Here is a 20,533-nt window from a genome sequence, read left to right as displayed (position 1 = left end):
CAGTATCATTTGGCAAATTACAACTCCTTTTCTTAATTTCCTCACATGAATACAAAATAGCATTTGAACTGTGATCACCACATATACCCTATTGCTCCTAAGTCTGTGCTCTGTTCATTGTAGGTGCTTCATAAATATTTATTGGGAAAAAAATGAATGAAGGGAGAGTGAAAAATACTGTGGAACAGAGATAGGGATTGACTAGGAGTGTGAAGTGAACTTGGGAAGTTCCAAGACACATTTTATTTAAACCAGTGTGGAGTGCTAAGAAAATCCCCAGTTATTTTCCTTTAGCTGGAAATAATGGAACATTGAAAAGACATTGGTATCCTTAAAACTCTACATAGCCTGTTGCCCTTGCCTGCTTTAAAGGGAGGGAAATACTGTCACAGAGAGACAAAGAGCTACCCTAGTCATCTTTCTTTATTCTAATGTATTTTGTAGAGAAGACCATGAATAATAACAATACTTTCCTTGGGTTGAGTACACTTTATATATGGCACTGTATTTCTAAACTTCACAATAACCCATCAAGATTGGTTCTAGCCCGTTTTACAGATGCCCTAGAGAGGTTAGCAGCCTGCTTAATGTCACAGGACTAAAAAGAAGCTTTAAGCTTTAAACACAAATCTATTTGGCCCCAAAGCCTATGCTTTTTCTGCTATCCATATTCTCAATCACCCACTCGAGTCTCAAAGAAAAAACCAAAGTCGGGGGAGAAAGCCAAAGGCTTGGTAACTTTCATAATACATAGTCAATATGTGAAATAAATAATGGATCTCTTTATGGGCCAAGACAGTGCTTGTCTCTTTCCTTCTTACGGAAGGCACACCATTCCATATTCATAAGAGTAACATTTACTGGCATTTTCTGTGTGCCAGGCATTGTACGAACCTTCTTTGCACACTCTATTTCATTCCTCCTCACATCACTGTGAGAGGTTAATCGACTTGTTTTAGGTTAAAATTAGGACCCAAGTGTATCTGACTCCAAAATCCACATACACAGCTGTATATGTGCTACTATTTGCCATTGTATGTCCGTTGCCAGCGGATAGATTGCCCTCCTCTTGCTATTTAGTTCGAATTTAGTCTTAGGTATGGTTCTGAATATATGTGTTAAGATAACCTGAGGGAGTCTATGTAGGGAAACTCCAGCAATGAGTTTCAGAGAGGTGTTTGAAGGAAAGAGGCAACCAGTCCCAGATGCTCTTGGAGAACAGGCAGTGTTTATTTGAGCTGTGCTGTCCAGGACCTGGTGTGGTGTCATGGCTGTGAGAGGCCTTAATGCATCTTACTCAGGAAGGATGGGATGTGTCTCAAAGTGCAGAAAGCTTTTCCTTGGGAAGGTGATTGGTCACACCTGGGTTAGCAAGAGCCCGCTAACTAAAGCTTCCATACCTCAGTTTCTCTTCCACGTGTCTGGCTAGCAGGGTGTACTTTCTAAAACACAGCCCTGCCATGCCACTCCCTTCCCCAGACATAGTCGTATTTTGAGTCCCTGCTGGGATATCCAGGACTGTGGAGAGGATAGATGTTAAACACTGGCCCTGCAGCTTGGAAATCAGTCTTGTTTGAAAGCCACACACGAATCATATTTTTAGGGCTGATTAGAGGTTATTTAGACCAGCATTTCTTAGAGAATGCTCTGAAGAACCCAAGTTCTTCTGGGTTGCACATCTCCCTGGTAAAACTTAACAGTAAACTCTGATGAAGGCCCTAGGGTGAAATGTCCATGTTGAATTTGCTTTGGGATATGACCAGCGAGTCCAGCCTCTTCTCTTTAATAGAGGCTCAGCGACGAAAAGGGACTTTCTTCTTTCACAGAAGAATCCAACTTCGAGCTCCTGACATCCCCAGCCCAGGACTTTTTCTGCTCCACAGAGGGCCTCTGCATTTTACTCCCCTCTTTCAGTTTTTGTCTTTAGGCAGTTCTGAGGCACATATTTTCTCCTGTATCTTGAAGCCATATGTTTCTCAGGCTTTTCTCCTCTTCTAAGATAGGCTGCTGATGTTTAGCATCTGAAATCATCCTGTTTCTTTCTTAAAGTTGTCCTGGGAAAGATATTGGAAAGCTAAGTTCCCAACTAGGCTGATGAGAAAGGGAGAGGAGAACTGCAGGTTTGAGTCCTCACAGGGTCCCTGTAGAGGAAAGATCAATTTTTCTATGAGAACCAGGAGCTCTCTGAGGGCAGAAACCCTGTTTCACTCATCTCAGTATTTCCCACTCCTGGAACACAATAAGGTGCTCAGTAAACATTGTATATTCAGTGTGGTTTAAAATTGTGTTGACTTGGTATATGCATATATAAATTGCATGTTAGGTAAATTATATATCAATTTTTTTAAAGCCCTTTTATTTAAAAATGAAACTTTTAAGTGTTAGAGTTGAGTAGGGATTCCCAAATCACCTTGGGATAAAATCACTTGGAGGTCTTATTAAAAAATCAGAATTCTCATGCCCTTCCCCTGAAATTCTGGTCAAGTAGGTCTGGGCAGGGCCTGGAATCAATCTGTCTATCTTTCCTTCTCTTTTTTTTTTTCCATAAGTACCTCTGATGGTGAATGGCTAAATCTGAAAATCACTGTCCAGAGGATAAACTTGTTCAATCCCCAATTTTACATTTAGGAGGCAGACATGAAAATATGCCTTAGCCTTCAGGTCTGGAACCTTAAAACAAACAAACAAAAACTGGTGTGCATAGGAATATAGAAAGAACATATCCGGAACAGTCAGCCAGTAATACCTTGTGTCAGATGCGAAGGGCTATGGAGAGAAATGATTTGCAAGCCTAATTAGACCTGCTCCCCAGTTCTCAAACCTGCAGCTCTAAGCCTTCTGCTAATTGGCAGTCCCTTAATAGATTAGGACTTGGCATCAGGTTTGCATGTTATTATAAACCACACACAGAAAAACCCAGTGGCTGAGGAACTCCTGCCAAACCCCGGCCTGGGTTTTGTGAGGCTTTTGAAGTGCACTGGTCTTTCAGTATTTTGTATAGTCAGTGCACTGAAAGGCATCAAACCATTTCTTTGGATGGGATTTGTGAAGGGCAAGTTTGTTGAATAATTAATTCCCCAAGACCCATTCTGTCATCTTGATGGACAAGTAGGAGCTCACATATGCCATTTGCTCTCAGCAGTACTTGGGGTATGATAGGAGAGATTGTTTCTCACGGATCCTGTCCCATTCCCAGGCATCTTCTCCTTCCCCTTCGTGCCTTGAGTGGGAAGGGGAGGAGGAAACGTGCCTGTGCACCTGTTCTGAGGCAGGCTGCTTACCACGCCATCTCTTCTGCCATCCTCATGTCAGTCCTTCTAGACTGCAGGACCTATCTTGAAGATAAGCAAACCAAGGTCCTGAGAATTCACTAATCAAGTGTCACACTGCCACGACTTGGCAGAGGTGGAAGGGAGGGCCTTGTATCTAGGTCTGCTAATTGCATACCACCACCAAACCCGGAAAGCCATTTTTGATTTCTCTGGTGTTCGGTTGATATGGGCTGTGAAATGGTTTTCTGCAGTTCACGTTGTGCGCAGGGATACCTGTGTACATCTGTGGATAATATATATATATATATACTGTAAGTGCTTCCTTCCTCCTCACATTAATATTATAGAGTTTCCATTTTGAGGTGAGGCTACCCACGACAGTGCAACATTGTGCAGTAGGACAGGGAGGGAGGGTGGAGAGCAGGGCTTTGCCAGAGCACGCAAAGGCCTATGGGTTCCCAAAGCCACAGTCAAGTATTCCTCAGGCCTTTGAACTATTCCGGGGGCCTTGCTCTCCCCTCTTGTCCTTCCAGTTAGATTCCAGTTGGGGATTCTTCCACTTATTTTCAAGGCCACTTCTACAAATGGGGAGCTGTTGTGGAAGCTGATATTTCCATGAAAACCTTCCATTTCTCAGGCAAACATACCAGGCAGCTCTCATGGCAATACCATGGTGAAGGGGAATAATGTTATTTGGCATTTCGCCCTTTAAAAAAGTGTATGTGTGGGGGTGGGTGGGAGGAGGAGGATGGGCAGAGAGAACAGTGGGGGCTTTGTAATTTACTGCAATAGAGGGGTCAGGTGGGCAGGGTTATGAGGGAAGGAGGGGCATAGAGAAGGCCTGAACCCCCCTTGGGCTTCGCAGCCCTCTTCCTCCCCTCTGCCTGATTTCACACATTTTGAGAGGTTGTAAAGGGGAAGCTGGGGAGTTTTTATGTTTTGATTTGGAAGAGGGACTCTAGACATTCTGTCCCTCTGAGAGAAGCTGGCTCCTTGCTGCTTTGCAAGGATTAAGCGCCTGGCTTCCAGAACCATTGAAGAAACATCCCAGGAACTACCCTTTTCTCTCAACAGCTGAAAAATGCATTACCCAGCAGTGGCTTCCTGGAGCGTTCTGGCTAAAGAGCCTCCCTCTGGAACAATAGGGCTCCTATAGCAAATCACCTAGGAGTTGTTTACTGTAGCCAGTTCTCCCAGTGTATCCCAATGCCTTACATTTTGTTATTCCCATTCTGGTGGGGGAAGGGGCAGCGCTGCAGGAGCAACTGAGGATGGTCCCGGAGTACCTGGATTTCTGTCTACAGGAAGCAGCTGCCCAGTTTGTGAGTGGCTCCCCTCCTTAGCTCCAGTGAAAAGCACCTAAAGATAGAATATCTGGTGGCTTCACAGTTCCATGGAAAGTCAGCCAGACCCAGCGTCCTTTTCTGGACTACTTCTCTGTGGCCTTATCACTGTTCTTCATTTCCAGTCTTTGTAAAATCAAGCTCATACTCCTTACCTGGAAAGGATCATTGGGCAGCATAAGGGAGGTGCAGCAATAAAGTGACCAGGAAAGTGTCTAGCGGTAGCTAATGTTAATCCCCACCTCCCTCCAACCCACTGCCCATTTTTGCTGATGCCTACTACTTCGACAGAGCCAAGAGCTGCCAAACATTCGTTCAATTTTTATCTGAAGGTCTGCAGATTTGGGGGTGTTTTCTGGAGCTGTTCTTTATAAATGAGCATCTTTGAAGTCCAGAGGGGTCTCTGCTCAGCCAGTCTGCCTTCACAAACCTAAAAGAAAGTTGTGTGCTCCTCAGTTACCCCAGCTGGGGTAAAGGTAGGTGGTGAAGCCCCTTCATCATGTAAAGATGCCATGGAAATGAAACCTTCTTGCTTACAAAATACTCTGCACTCCTTAGATAAAGATGAAAATTCTTAAAATTAGAAAGGTCCACAAGACACCTGGGAAAACCACTCCTTTCATTTTGCACATGAAGAAAATGAATCCCAGAGAGCAGACGAGGAAGTGTGATCCTGTGATCACACTGGTAGTTGGTGGCAGAGCTGAGACTGATGGTGGTAATAACATTAAGTTATTACTTAATCCCAGACTTGCTTGTGCACTCTTACTGATATCAGACATTTCTTCATTGAACCAATAACTAGTGTTGACTTACTTTCCCTGATCCAGCTTGGACCACTTGAGGCTTCCATTACACAGTAGGCAAAGAGAATGGCCACGCAGAGTAGGATGACTCCAGTGGATTCCAATTTGTTTCATTTTACAATAATCCTAGTGACGATTAAAGTAGACATCTTTTTTCCCCAAGTAAGAAAATTCTTCTGGATTTAACATTAACATCTTTCACTGCCAGTTCGCTTCCTTTTTAGCAAGCATCTTTTCAGCATCTATTGTTTTAGGAACTAGACGGGCTCCCTCAAAGTACTTTTCTAATTTTTTTCCTTAGCGTTAAAGGTTGGAAGATAGGCCGGGCGCGGTGGCTCAAGCCTGTAATCCCAGCACTTTGGGAGGCCGAGACGGGCGGATCACGAGGTCAGGAGATCGAGACCATCCTGGCTAACACAGTGAAACCCCGTCTCTACTAAAAATACAAAAACTAGCCGGGCGAGGTGGCGGGCGCCTGTAGTCCCAGCTACTGGGGAGGCTGAGGCAGGAGAATGGCGGAAACCCGGGAGGCGGAGCTTGCAGTGAGCTGAGATCCGGCCACTGCACTCCAGTCTGGGCGACAGAGCGAGACTCCGCCTCAAAAAAAAAAAAAGAAAAAAAAAAAAAAAAAAAAGGTTGGAAGATAATAAGAGCTGAACAAAGCAGCAGTTTTGTCAACTTCTTGGAAAGAAAACCTTCTCAGTTCTGGATTTTTTTTTTTTTTTGATATAGCTTTAAATTGGCTATACCAATTGGCATTCAAATGACAACAAGGAGTATTTCAAATTCATTTACTGGATTAGTCAGTAAATAGGTATTGCCTGCCAGCTGGTCATGTGCTGAGGGCGTCCTCAGTGCTCTCACTTTAGTAATGCCCCTGTAGAAGTTCTTGTACATTGCTGGTGGGTGGTTTTTCCCAGAGCATGCATCTTTAGCGGGGCGAGACCACATCTTATTAACTTCTGTAGCTCATAATTCTCCCAGTGAGGAGTTTCCCCCTTCAAAGGAGGAATTTTCTCCCTCATTTTCTTGCCACCCATTGCCATTTGGAAAACTCAGTGGGCCATGGAGAAGCCTTAGATCTCTGGGAAAAGAAGTCTGAGTTGTACTTCAGTTGGGTATTTTGTAATGCCATTTACTCCCTGGATACTTCTAAAACGAAAATGTAGCCTGTAAGGACAGCACATAGAGAGGAAATCAACTACAAATTAAAAAGTGATTAGTGAGTGTTTAGGCAGAAGGTCAAAGGGATTAGTTTGGACTTCAAACTTTTCAGCTTTCAAGGTTTGTATTCAGTTACAAAATTACATCCCTGAATTATTTGTGCAGGTGGCAGCTGTCAGATTTGAAGAAGGTTTCTGTGTTTTACAAAAGGAACATTGACAGGACCGGGAATGGGGAGTGTGCTCCCAGGGTGAGGGTTGTCCTATCCACGGCACCCTGGAATGGCTCCAGTCTTGCTCAATGCAAGTGACAGTCCTCGTCTGAGCTGACACAGCCCTGTCCAGGTTACCCCAACCACCTTAGTGAGGAAACCAGTCAAGCCAGTTGATTGGCATCATGTAAACAGCTTGATAGTAGATTTTCAGGACCAGGAAGGAAGAGAACTAATCTTTGTTAAATTTACCTACCTTCTGATATTTCATCCTCACAGCTTTTCAAAGTGGATATTGGCATCCTCTTTTTATAGTTGAGGCTCAGAGAAATGAGGCAATTTGCTGAAGATCACATAGAGCGTCAGTGGCAAAACTGGTTTTCAAACCCAGGTCTGAGTTGCTTTCTTGAGATCTGTACTTTTCCTTACTTGGAGCTTTCTTTAGGGCAGAAATTCCCAAGAGGATCCCAGCAAATGGGGTAGGGGTGTGCTGAAATGGATCCCTTAGCCCTTGGGCAGCTGGGCGGGGTAGGGCATGGCAGCTGAATCACTGAGCAGCAGTCTGTTCAGCTTGCCTAGGAGTGTCCTATAGAGTATTTTCTAATATTATCACTATGTGGAAAAGGCTGGAAACTGAAGATAAGTGTCTTCTTCTTAGCCATCTGGCCTAACCACCCATCTGAGACTTGAAGCTGGTTAGGTTCCCTGTAAATAATTCCTCATGGAATTGTCTACTTTTTATTAGGGTATGGGATGTTGTGCTGTTTTGAGGGATTGCATTAAAAAACAGGATTTGGGATGTGGGAGACATTAGGTTAACATTTAGAAAGTAGGGAGAAAACGATCCACAAGTCCTAGAGTGTATTTGCTAGGGAGCCAGGTCTTCCAGATTTTGGTTTGTTTCCTATACATTTATTCAATACACATTTGTTGAACTCCCACTATACGCCAGGAATCTTCCCTTGTTTCAGGGACACAGAGATGAATAACATAAACCCTTTTCTGAGGATCTTAGCTAGTGCAGGAGATTTATGGGACAGGAATAATTACAATGTTAGACAGTGGGAGCCCTCAACCTTCCCATCTATTAAATGAAAATAAATGACATTAAGATCTCTTACAGTTCTAAACTTTCATCAGGATGTTACTGATATGTGCCTAACTCCGTTTTAGTAAGATTTATGATGCCAACAAATATCTGATGAGCTTTAATTTTTAACTCCCTTCTCACCTTGCTTTTATTTTTTATTCTTTAGAATTAGTGGGCTTCTATCAGAAGATTGATTTTGTTTTGATTTTAGATAGCTATTGCTTTTAAAAACACAACTCTATGATATTCCCATTTAGTATCACATAGAGAGCTATAAGTTAGGTCCACTGTATCTTCTGAAGGGTAACCATTGCAATTTATTAAGATAAGCTGTTTACCTGACCAGTAAGGTAGCTGTTCACTTTGAGCTAACCACCAGCCTCATGGAGTCAACTTGCTAAGGGCTTTCTAGTTCAGCAAGACTTTGTTTCAAATCCCTGTTCATTTTACTGTATGACCTTCGGCAAATTACTTAGCTTCTAAGCCTTGGTTTCCCCATAACTAAAATGCAAAAATGAACTGCCTTGCCCTGACTTGACATGGTCTTTGGGTTTATAATTGAAAACATAGATAGGAGGCTCAGTCTTGGTTAAGATTAAGACACACATAAATCCATACACACACACAACCATATACACATATATATACATGTCTAATGTGGCCATTACTTACTATGGGAGATGGTATGGAATCAAGAGTTATTTCTATTTTCATAGGTTTATCCAAGAGTCATTAACCAAGGACTCTTACTCTCTACAGCAAGGATAAAGTCAAATGTTTACAAAGCCAGGCAATTAACATGAATGACTAAAGTAGACCAGGTATAAGAAAATTGACAGCGCAAGCTCAATGAGAATGGCAACCCACAAGCAGCCTGCATGTCAGGGAGACAGTGAGGAGTAGGTAGCTCCTGGAGGATGTGTATATGTTGCGTGCAGGAAGGCAGCTGCTGTTATTACTACCTGCATTGCCACACACTTTAGAGCTGGTTTAAGAAGCTGGGAATCTGGACGTTATCTGCCTGTTATTAAATGTTAACAACTAATTTAGAACATTTTAAACCCTGGGTGGGACAAACGGAACATCTCTACAGGCCAGATTTGGCCGTGGGCTGCCAGCTTGTGACCTTTGACCTAAATCATGGGCTGTGTAGCTCGGTGGTGTACCTGGAGTGCCTGTGGATTGCTCACCAGGGTGATTTTGTTCTTGCAGGGCCTCCCATAATGCTCACCTCTTCACTTTTGGCACTGCATCTGGCTCCAGTCTTGCCTTTTGACTATCTCGGACTTTGGCTATCCCTGGTGTCTGATGTCCTGCCAATCCACAGGTTGTTTATTCTGCCACGTGGACGGGGTGTTTTGTGTACATCTGGGTAGCATGGCTTGGATGGGAGTGCACATGCTGATGAATGAATGTTTAACTGCTGGAAAAATAAAAATAAATGTATTTTTCTCAACCTTATTATAGACTTGCCTCCCATACAGCCTCATGTGATCTTTTGAGAATATATGGCAGGGTTCCCACTGTGATATTTCTTCCCTATGACAGGGTGCTGGCTCTTGCTAACCACTGTCGAAGCCCCATTTGTCTACCCAATCCCAAGAAGTCCCTGGAATTGTAGGACTTCATGAGCTTTTCCCTGGAGATGAGATTGCATATGAGAAGTGGCTGGTGGACCCATGACTCCTTGCATGAGTTTCAGACAGAAATCGGGTCACATTTTACCCCCACATAAAAGCTTTTGGTGGCTCCCTGTCACATATAAGAGCAAGAACTAACATATTTTACAAACTACATCTTAGTCCTCCTAATCAGCTCTTTACATTGGGAATTAATGTGCCAAGTCTTATTATACACTGATAAAAATAACGTTCACAGAGTTAAGGTCATACTGCAAGCATGACAGTTGATAGGAATGGAATATGAAATCTTGTCTGCCTGACTCCAAAGATCATGATTAAATTGGAAAAAATAAAGAAGCAATTAATGCTGTTCGAGTGGGTTACATGGCTAAGTAAATCCTTTGTGGGTGAGATATTTAAGTCTTGAAGGATAAATAGGAGTTGTTTTAATTCAGATGTTAAAGACATTACTTCATGGAGTTGTTAGGAAGATCAAATGTGATGGTTTATGTAAGAACTCAGAAGTACTTTGCATGAATGGAACTATTGCTATGTCTTAACTCTGGGCAGCCATGTTGCAAATGAATGCCTTTGGGTCATAAGGGAAGCTTATGAGGCAGAGAGAGAGTGGCTGGATCTGTATGGTTCCATCTTTTTTTTTTTTTTTTTTTTTTTTTTTGAGACGGAGTCTCGCTCTGTCGCCCAGGCTGGAGTGCAGTGGCCGGATCTCAGCTCACTGCAAGCTCCGCCTCCCGGGTTTATGCCATTCTCTCGCCTCAGCCTCCCTCCCGAGTAGCTGGGACTACAGGCGCCCGCCATCTCGCCCGGCTAATTTTTTGTATTTTTTTAGTAGAGACGGGGTTTCACCGTGTTAGCCAGGATGGTCTCGATCTCCTGACCTCGTGATCCGCCCGTCTCGGCCTCCCAAAGTGCTGGGATTACAGGCTTGAGCCACCGCGCCCGGCCTGTATGGTTCCATCTTAACATCTGAAGAGGAGCCTGGTTTCTGCCCTTGTCCAAGGCCAACATACACTTTCAAGAGTTTCGTAGCTGACTTTCTAGGTTGCTAATATGTGCATAGACATAGTTCATGTGTACTTAGCAATAAAGGCTAACTGGTCCCATCTCTGAATGAATTCTAGAGTCAGACAGTTCTCTTACATATCTTGTGTATGCCTCTTCTCCTCAGAGTGGGTACTGAAACAAATTACAACCTCTCTGACCCTCGGTCTTTTGTCTATATCCTAATAATTAATTTAGAAAATTGTTTTGAGAATTAATTGATGTATCCAAAGCTCCTGGCACATAGTAGGTGCCCAATAAATATATACTTACTGTCATCTTTATTTAAAGAGGGGTCAAAAAGAAGGAGGTCTGGGAAAGTGACTCAGCTTTACCTGGGATAAAAGGATTATGAGTCCTGTTTGCTCTGGTAGTTGTGTTTCACTAGAAATAAAACACCTCACTTGTGAAATATATAGTGATGACAAAAAGAGGGTTGGAGCTCTTTCAGTGAAACATATGAACCTTGAGTTGCTGGTCAGTTTGTTTTATTTGCAGATGAATGTAGCAACCCTTTAAAAATCCAACTGAAAGGGCCAAAACAGCCAGAGCTGGGGGTTTTAAGGAGGCTGATGTTAATTATTTTTAAAAACAAAATGTTTTCACTGTAAGCACTTTCAAATAAGAAAGGACATCCAAAGTTCTTTTCAACACCCATGGTTAAACTAAAACAGGTTTCTCTTTGTCATGGAAGCTGAGACTTTCAGAAGACAGGGAACTCAAAAGCACTGCAGTATTTTACTCACCTTTGTTTTCCCCAGCACCTAACACGGTACCCACTACTTAGGAAAGAGCCATCCTTGTGTGTTAAGTTGGACTAAAGACCTTGATTTGGGGTCAGGAAACCCGAGCACTAGGACTAGATCTGCCACTGGTTTCTTCATTTCTACCACGTAGTTGCTTTTGGTTCCAACAGTCTTCTTTTTGTGGAGAAAGGGCCTGAACTTTCCAGTACTGAAGAATGAGCAATTGCCAAGGAAGACCTCTAGACCCAGAATATTGCGTGCTCACACCAGCCAACAGCAAGTGTTTTTCATGGCAGCCTGTTTCAAAGGTAGAAAAATGCCTTCATAGTAAACTTAGTTTTGTCTCATCTGGATTGTGTCCAGTCTAAAAATCTGGACAAATATCATAAACCAAAGAAAGTTTGCACACTTCTAAGACCAGTAGCAATTAATTACTTTAAAAAGAAGCCCTGTCACTTACAAGCAATGTAAATATTTGTATTTTGAACCTCTAAGTAATAGTTGTGTTGACCATTCTGGCCTTAAGTGATTTAAAAAAATCAGTGAGTGATATTTTAACAGGGAATATGTTTATAAAGAAAGGGAGGGTCAGGTCATAGAGTAAGAAAATATGAGCCAAAAGACAGACAGATGTGGATTCGAAACCCAGTGACCAATTTACTCACTTGAGGACCTTGTACCAGTTATAAAACTTCTGGCCTCAGTTTTCTGTTGAGTATAAATGAAAATAATAACCCACAACATTTCATAGCTATTGTGGATATTAAGTTAATTAATTCCTCAACTCTAAACTCCTTCAAGGTCCAGGGTCTTCAGTCTATATTTTGAATAGCTGGTCCAAATTGGGACCATTGCTAGCTCTGCATTTTAGGTGAACTGATGAACATTTCTGATCCTCAGTTTTTCCATTTGTAAGATGGGTAGAACAGTGCCTACTCATAACTCTATACTGTAGGTAAGATGTATAAACTTTTGGTCATAGAGTTCTTTTTTTTTTTTTTTTTTTTGAGACAAGGTCTGGCTCTATCACCCAGGCTGGAGTGCAGTGGCACAATCTTGGCTTACTGCAACCTCCGCCTTCTGGGCTCAAATTATCCTCTTACCTCCTGAGTAGCTGGGACTACAGGCAGGTACCACCACACTCAGCTAAGTTTTGTATTTTTGGTAGAGACGGAGTTTCATCATGTTGCCAAGGCTGGTCTCGAACTTATGAGCTCAAGCAATGCAACTGCCTCAGCCTCCCAAAGGGCTAGGATTACAGAAATGAGCCACCGCAGCTGGCCTTGTCACAGAGTTCTAATAGCTGCCCAATTTGAGTAATTATGCTATACCAGATGCCTACTTTTGTACAACCAGTATTATTTTGTGGGTAGATGTGTAGGCTTTCTGCAGATGTTAGTTTAATTATTATTCTCGCAGATCCTGGACTCCATGTATTTTATAATGACTACAGATTGTTTTGAGTGGAAAATTGAACAACTCTGGAAAAGGACATGAAGGACTTGGTATGTAGGAGACATGAAAGTGCCTTCCTGGTGCTCTGATTCTGGTCAGGCAAAAATGCAAAGATTCCTTCTTCACTCTTCCTCTCATTCTCTTCTTAGCCTCACCAAGGGCTTTCTGAAAAGCACTTTGTGAGAAGGAGGCTGTGTTTAATTTTGTGCAAAGGTGAACTGTGGCTGCAGGGAGCAGGGCTTTGGGGCCAGGTCACTTGGGTAACACTTCCCACATGAATTTATCAATGGGTGGGCCTCAAAACTTAGTCTGTGTTTTTTTACACTCCACCCCCAAACCACCCAACCTGCCCCAGTGTTAGTTTTTCAAAGCCAGAGAAGTTTCAAAGGCCTGAACCCAACACAGGGGCCTTTCTTCATGCTTTGATTTTATGCCCATTAAGTGTTTGTCAGTGAGTTTGTATTTCACTTCCTCTGCAACCTACACATCCCAAGAAATCCCCAGAGGTATAGGAAGTTAATTGATCCTTGATTAAAGGAAGGAGAAATGCTTAAGTCTGGGTCTCGGTCTGCACTCACTAGATTTTTTTTTTTTTTTTTTGGTCGTGCTTTGCAAAAATTTTGTAATGCACCTTTTATTACAAATAAATTTAAATTCCAGGCTATTGCCTTCAGAGTTTGATGAAATTAGTTACCTAGCACGTGTGTGATACACAGTGAAAGTTCAGTGAACTTGAGCCAGTGCCATTCCCTTGATTGTTCTGAACAGTGCCTTTTTCATGAGAGGCCATGCGATTTGCTGAGCTTCAGTTAATTTGCTAATACTTATAGGTGCTTCCTTCTCTGAAGAGTGACTCACTTACTTTATAGAAAGCACCCAAAATCAAGAGTCAGATCATTTGAAACCTGTTCAGCTCCATAACTTACTGGCAGAGTGACTGGTAAGTCACTTTAATCTCTTTGAACTTAGGGTGGCTTAATGTATTAGTTTTTATGACTGTTTATCCTATTAGCCTTTGGACCACTTGAAGGTTGGAACTTAGCCTCTTTCATTTCAGTGGCCCAGTCAATGCCTAGACCATGGTAGGCAGCCAGGTCTGTCAGTCTACAATAGTTTATGTGGGGACCCTCAAGACAGTTTGGGCACATAATAACTGTTTAGTAAATGTTACCTATTATTATTCTCTGTGCTGTTTTCCCCTTTCTTTCCTTCATTCCCTTCATCTCTTCTAGCTCTATAGCAAACTTTAAAATTGTATTTGTTTAATAGCCATCAGTTTTGTAACTGGCAGTATTGAAATCCCTAAACTGCACTGATTTCTTTTTTTGTGATTATACTTAGCCTGTGGACTCTAGAAACCCCTCCTACTATATAAGAGTTAACTGAAGTCTCCCACCCTCTGTTGGACACCTTGAAAGACTCTAGTAAAATGGTCTTTGTGTCCTTTATGCATATGTCAATCATCACACTAGAAATAATTCAGTGTTCTTGCTTTTTTGACTGTCTTACAACACTGTGAACTCCTCCAGGGCAGGTACTATGATGTATTCACTTCCAGAATTCCAGTGTCTAGCACTGGGAAATTTCTCGAAGTGAAATGATAAGGGACTGTAGTGATTGGTAACAAAGATGGTGACGGTATTGGAAATAAAGATCGTTGGAGAAGAACAGCCTCTTCTCTGTGTCCTGGAAGGGCAAGGCACAGTGTTATATCTCTTAAGGACTAGTTGCCTAGTTGGGGGGATGTTTATGCTTTTCCCATCAACTGAAGGAAATCTGTGGTTACTCTCTTCCTGGATCAAAATCAAGATTTGACTGGCATCACCCTCAATAATACTACAAGTTTATAGGGGAGACAAAAAAAAAAAAAAGCCATTGGGTTTTGTAAATGCCATCTCCATGCCTTTCAAGAAAATAAACAGAACATATTCAGCTCCAACTTCTTGTCTGTTTGTGGTCTTCATCCACATAATCAGAACTGGAAGCCCTCCCCAAGCCATAGGCAAAAAAAGAGGAAAAAGGATTTGGACTGTTCTCAGTTTAAAAGTGGGCAAAGGACTGACCAGATTTTCTTCCCTTGCCTTCTCTGTGAGGCTTTCTTCCCCTGCCTTCTCTGTGAGGCTTTCTTCCCCTGCCTTCTCTGTGAGGCTTTCTTCCCCTGCCTTCTCTGTGAGGCTTTCTTCCCTTCTCTTTTTAACATTTATTGAGTGTCCACAGTGTGCCCCAGACTCTATGCTGACATTACTCAGTGCTATTGCCTTAACTTTCTTCTCAAGTGATTTTGATGATATATGTCTTCCCCTACTGGATTGTAAGCTTCTTGAGGGCAGGGTCTGGGTCATCTTTGTATTCCTTGTAACTTAATATATGTAGTTAAGACTCAATAAATATTTGTTGAATGAATGAATGAATGGATGCTTTAATTTTTATATAATCCCAACCATGCTAAAGTTAGATTTCATTCTTCCCATTAAACAGATGAGAAAGGGAGTTTTGGAGATGTGAAATAACTTAAGTAGTAGGGAGTAGAGTCGAGATCATTAACCCAGTTCTGTCTAACTCCAAAACTCTTTTATATGTGTTTTATTGTCCATAGAAACATGTTTTACAGGCCTATCATGTGAACACTATGAAAAATAGAAGCTGGAGGCCTAAGAGTGGAGTGCAAATGTAGGGAACTTGGGGTCTGTTCCCTTCCTGAGTTTATTAGCAACACTTTGGCTCCTAGGCACCAGAGTGACTGCAGCTCAACTTTTAAATCTCAATATGTGGAACTTTAAAAGCAGACTATTAATAATATCATACTGCTGGCTTCTCAGCTGCTTTTCATAGCCAACTTGGTTGCATTTCAAAATGTTTAGGCAGTGGCACTAAGATGGTTCGGGACCATATGATATCTCTCCCAGGCCCCTAAACCCTAAAGATCATTTCTAAGCCAGAACATTTATCCACTGCCTTTCCCTGCCCCCTCTCCTCCATTGCAGAGACAAAGTTTTAAAACCTAATGGCTATTGCCTGTCAGGGCCCCTCTGTGTTTACTTTGAGAAGGTCAGGCACAATACTGTGGTGTGTTGCTGTTCTTTCTTTTCAAAGCACCAGTATGAATTTGATAAAGTAAATTGTTGTTCTAGCAGGAAGCAGTTAGGGGTCACAAAATAAATAGCCATAGAGTTCAAATAAATCCAAAGAATAAAACCAAATAAATCCATGTGTGTATGCACAGTGATACATAAATACACTTTTTAGAAAGTGAGCATTTTTATCAATGCCGTTCTGAACCAAAGTAATTGAAAAATTGTGGAGTTCATGGTACTTTTTTTTTAGAGGTGGTCTGGACTTCAACCAACATGACATGAATTTAATTCTTTTTGAAAAACATGAAAAATGGGATTTTATCTTTTAAATAACTGTTTATGTTGGGATTTTTCAGCTAATGAAATTCACATTTGGATGAAATCAATTTGCAAAGTTAAATTAGGGATTTAAGCATTTGGAGGTGGACTAAGAGATCCTGAATGAGCTCAGTATTGAGTCTCTGTTCCCTCCACTTGAAGGTGGGTGATAGTGCTTAAATAATACTTCAATGCAAAAATGGATATAAAGAACCCAACACATTGTGAGTGTGCATTCAATAGTGGCTGTATTCACCACTATGTTTTGTTTTGTTTTTTACAGTCCAGAAGTCTTTTATTTATTTTATTTTTTTAACACCTACTATGCCATGAATTCATAGGGAATATGTTCCAGCAGCAGGCTCCTTCCCATTGGTTCTCACAAAGTGTGTTTCTCTCCGTAGAGCAGGCTGGTGCTTCAGTTGAACTCTTTGGCTTCTTTCTTTTTCTGATCATTTTCCTTCATGTTTTTTAGGAAGTGCTTGGAGTGCTTAATGTGCTCAGTACGCACATTAATTCTCTTGGCAATAATCTTGCCCTTAACTTGTTTGTTTACAACAATGCCAACGGCATGCTAGGGAACGCTGCAGACTCTTCCAGTTTAACCATGGTAACACTTGTGGGGCATTCTTTTTAGAACAGTACCCATTCCCTTAGATGTCTACAACATCGCCTTTGTCATAGATTTTCATATACATGGCCAAAGAAACAACTCCATGTTTTCTAAAAGGCCTAGAGAACATCTGTTGGGTGCCTCTCCTCTTTCCCTTTGTGTTCGTCATTTTGGTGAATTACTGAAAGATGGCATTTCCGGCTGAAAGGCCACCGTGTTTCTGGTAGTCTTCCCTAGTTCCAAGATTTGTAAAAGAGCTAGTCATTTTATTTTGCAAAGTGTCATTGGAGCTTGGTATTGCAGTTAGGTAGTTTGGGAGGAAGAGGTAATTTGGTCTACGAGAATAGCATGAATCCACAGTCTCTGTGTACTGGTTTCTTGGAAGCTTACTGAAGAGGAGCGGCAGAGCATGAAGCTGGAGAGATGTCCAGGTCATGGGAACTCCTAAAGTCATACTTAGAGGCTTTATTTCACCCTGTGTCATGGGGCGCCGTTGAAGAGGCTTTAGCAAGGCTTTGACATGCTCATGGTCCGAGCCCTTCAGGAAGCAAACTGGTGGCTATCTGTACAAGGGATTGGGGGCCATGAGCCTGAATAGGAGGCTCTTGTAGCATCCAAACAAGAGTTATCATGGGCCTTTGCTTTTTGAGTCAGGGTTTTGAGGGAATTTTCTTGGCAGGTGATGGAATCCATTTGTCATGACCTTTGAGAGAATAGTCTGAACTGGTCACTGATAACCAGCAGCAGCTGCAAGAGCCACTTGGTGCTCCTGGGTGTCCTGGGCCCTCTATCCAGGTCTGCAGACAGCAGGGCCAAGCTCAGCTGTGCTCACTCTTATTGGTAGTTCTTTGAACAGTGAAAGAAAAGCCTGGGAAAATGGCATTCATGAAGCAGCTACTTTGTGCCAGGCACTGTGCTAGAGGTTGTGTGTGCATTGATCTCCTTTAGTCAACACCACAACTCATTTTACTGTGGAAAAAACTGGGACTCAGGGAAATGGAGTGGGAACCAGAGGTCAAATCACTTAGGAAGTGGTGGATCTGGGGTTCACATCCACATTTTTTTGACTCCAAGGCCTTTACTACCCCAGGCAGCACAGCCTTAGTGAACTTCTCAAAGGGGAAGTGGTTAAGAGCTAAGAAATGAATGCCCTTAGAGGCATAATCGTTAGATTTGGGGCTGTATTAGTAAATGTTACGATTTGGCCTTTAATTTTAGCAGGGTATCGTAGAACTGTGGGAAAAGCCCTGCTCTGGCTCTTTCACTGCCTACCTCCAAGCTCTTGGGGAAGAGAAGAGGATAATGCCTCTCTCCTCATGGGGGTGTGGAAAGGAGGAACGGGGATGTGCATAGCAAAAGCTCTCTCTAGGCTGTAGATCTCTACAAATGGAAGGAAAGATTAGCACTCTCAGTGATATTTGGGATGGTCTTGCTTGAGGTTCCTCTTTGGCACTGATGTTTTCCCCTTCCTTTTTTTTTTCTCTCCTGGTATATGCCGTGGTTCCACCTGGACCAGCGGGCCTCCCCTTCCTTATCATCGAGACAAGCACCATCAAGCCTTACCACCGAGGGTTTTACTGCAATGATGAGAGCATCAAGTACCCACTGAAAACTGGTGAGACAATAAATGACGCTGTGCTCTGCGCCGTGGGGATCGTCATTGCCATTCTCGCGGTAAGTGTCCAGACTCTGCTGTGGTGGATCCTGTCTGACTTCTCCCTGTATTGTCATATTACAGAATGTCTGAGCCAACAGAGATTTATACCAAGTAGAAGCCAACTTTCTCTGGCCTGTATTTAGCCAAGAAGCAAGGTAGTTAATCCTAAGAACACTACATGTAAAATAAGTGCTATCACCCCCATTATACAGATGTGAGAGTTAAGTGACATACTCAAAGTCTACAGCTACAGAAAATTCGGGTTCAGCCTGTGCCCGGCTGATTTCAAAGAGACTTATAGTTCAGGAAGACTAACCTGTCCAAATGAACTGCTCAAGGGGATAGGCAGTTAGCTTATCTTGCCTACTCTGGATCAAATGTAAGCTGCTGATGTTTCAGGTACCACATTTCATGTAGTTTTCTTTTGACTTGCCTACTCTGGAGGTTGGTTGTAAACTTTGAGACCCCTCTTTGTTTTTTAATAACATCGTAAACCAGGCACACAATCAACAGCTTGAATTTGGGGAGGGGGAAGGGAGGCTAGTAGAATTCTTTCCAGCCTTTAAAAGAAAAACAGTTCGTTTGGCAACTGTAGTAGTTTCTTAAAGGTGGACTAAGGATCTTTGTGTTCAAAAACTGAAAAATGAAAGGTCTAGTTTTCCCATGTGCTCCAAATTGACAGTTGTGGGTTTCAGTTTCTAGGAAGAATGGCTTTCCCTGAAAAAGGTATTTGTCAGGAAAGGAAATAATTGCACAGTATCATGTACTGAGGTTTGAACAGGTGTTTTTGAAAGTTAGAGGATCAGTTAATTGAACACTTCAAAGGAGCTCACTATACCCAAGAGTGTGGTGAGATAAGAAAAGCACAGGGACAGGAATGTCACATGCTTGTCACTCTCTGTGGCATTATTCCCAGCTTGCCTAGTGGGCTGCTCCCAGGCACAGGGCAGTGGAGAGACACTCTTCAGAGCCTCTCCTAGCTATGTGAATGAGGTGGATCACTGATTTCTTTAACCCTCAATTTCCTCATCTGTAAAACGAGATTGCTGTTTGGATTCCCTCAAGGGGATTGCTGTAAGAATCAAATGAATGCCATAAGACCTGGAATTGCACTTTGCAGCAGTGGGCTCACTGGAACGTTCAGAGTCTTTTAGTTGGAAATGGTTCTGGTTTTCTCACCTGGCCCCAGGATAGGCAAAGGAAAATGCTAAAGTAGCTTCTTTAGAGTTCATGTGTCTCCTCCCATCTTTCCTTCCCCAAGCAGAGCTTCAGGTCAGCAACTCTTCACTTGCTGCTTGCCAAGGCCTGTCCCTTTCTCCTTAAGGGATGTCACCTTTTCTTAGAAAAAATGTGCTTTTGAGAGCTTCACTGTGGCTTGCCCTTTACTTGTGTCATGTTGATATTTTAATTACAATGTTTCCTGACCTCCCAGGTTTTCTTGAAACAGTCATGTGCTGTGGCCTCGTTATACAATGAGCAACAGTATTGCTTCCCCAACCCATACAATGGCAGCAAAATGGATTAGATAGTGCTTTCCTATAGTTCCAGAGAAACATAAGCCAAGAAATTACTGCAATAATTGTTATCTCTTGTCCAGTGCAACTGTATATGGGAGATACACTTGGACAATGTGGATGCATTTCACCCTTGAAGAAACTCCAAGAGCTAGGTATTCTTGTGGTTTTCAGTTTAGCACAGGGTTAAAGGCACATGCCCTGGTTCAGACCTGAACCCATCTGCTGTGGACCATGTGGCAAATTAACTTTATGGTGCCCTGCATCGGAAATACATCTGTTACATGGAGATACTATGTCTACTTACTAAGGTTTTGAGAATTAAATGAGCTAATGTATATAAAGTAATTCAGTGCTTGGCACATACCGTATGCCCAGTAAATGTTAACTATTTTTATTCTAAATGAGTAAACAGTCAAAAAATGGTGGAGTGACAGCAAGACATTATATCTGGCAAAAATATAGTAAGGAGGCCGGGCGCGGTGGCTCAAGCCTGTAATCCCAGCACTTTGGGAGGCCGAGACGGGCGGATCATGAGGTCAGGAGATCGAGACCATTCTGGCTAACACAGTGAAACCCCATCTCT

At 42.4% G+C, this 20,533-nt stretch overlaps 1 protein-coding gene across 1 annotated transcript in view; it reads left to right on the top strand.

Annotated features, from left to right (window-relative positions):
• Positions 1 to 20,533, top strand: part of PLPP3 (phospholipid phosphatase 3) — an 83,853-nt gene that overhangs the window by 24,267 nt on the left and 39,053 nt on the right. Inside the window, exon 2 of the mRNA XM_033225034.1 lies at positions 18,293 to 18,450. Within this exon, the coding sequence (XP_033080925.1) occupies positions 18,293 to 18,450 (158 nt within the window). The remainder of the gene's footprint in view (positions 1 to 18,292; positions 18,451 to 20,533) is intronic.

Source organism: Trachypithecus francoisi, unplaced genomic scaffold (genome assembly GCF_009764315.1).
Source record: "Trachypithecus francoisi isolate TF-2019V2 unplaced genomic scaffold, Tfra_2.0 Lachesis_group12, whole genome shotgun sequence".
NCBI lineage: Eukaryota > Metazoa > Chordata > Mammalia > Primates > Cercopithecidae > Trachypithecus > Trachypithecus francoisi.
Note: the sequence above shows the minus strand (reverse complement) of the source record. Positions and strands in the feature narration are given on the sequence as shown.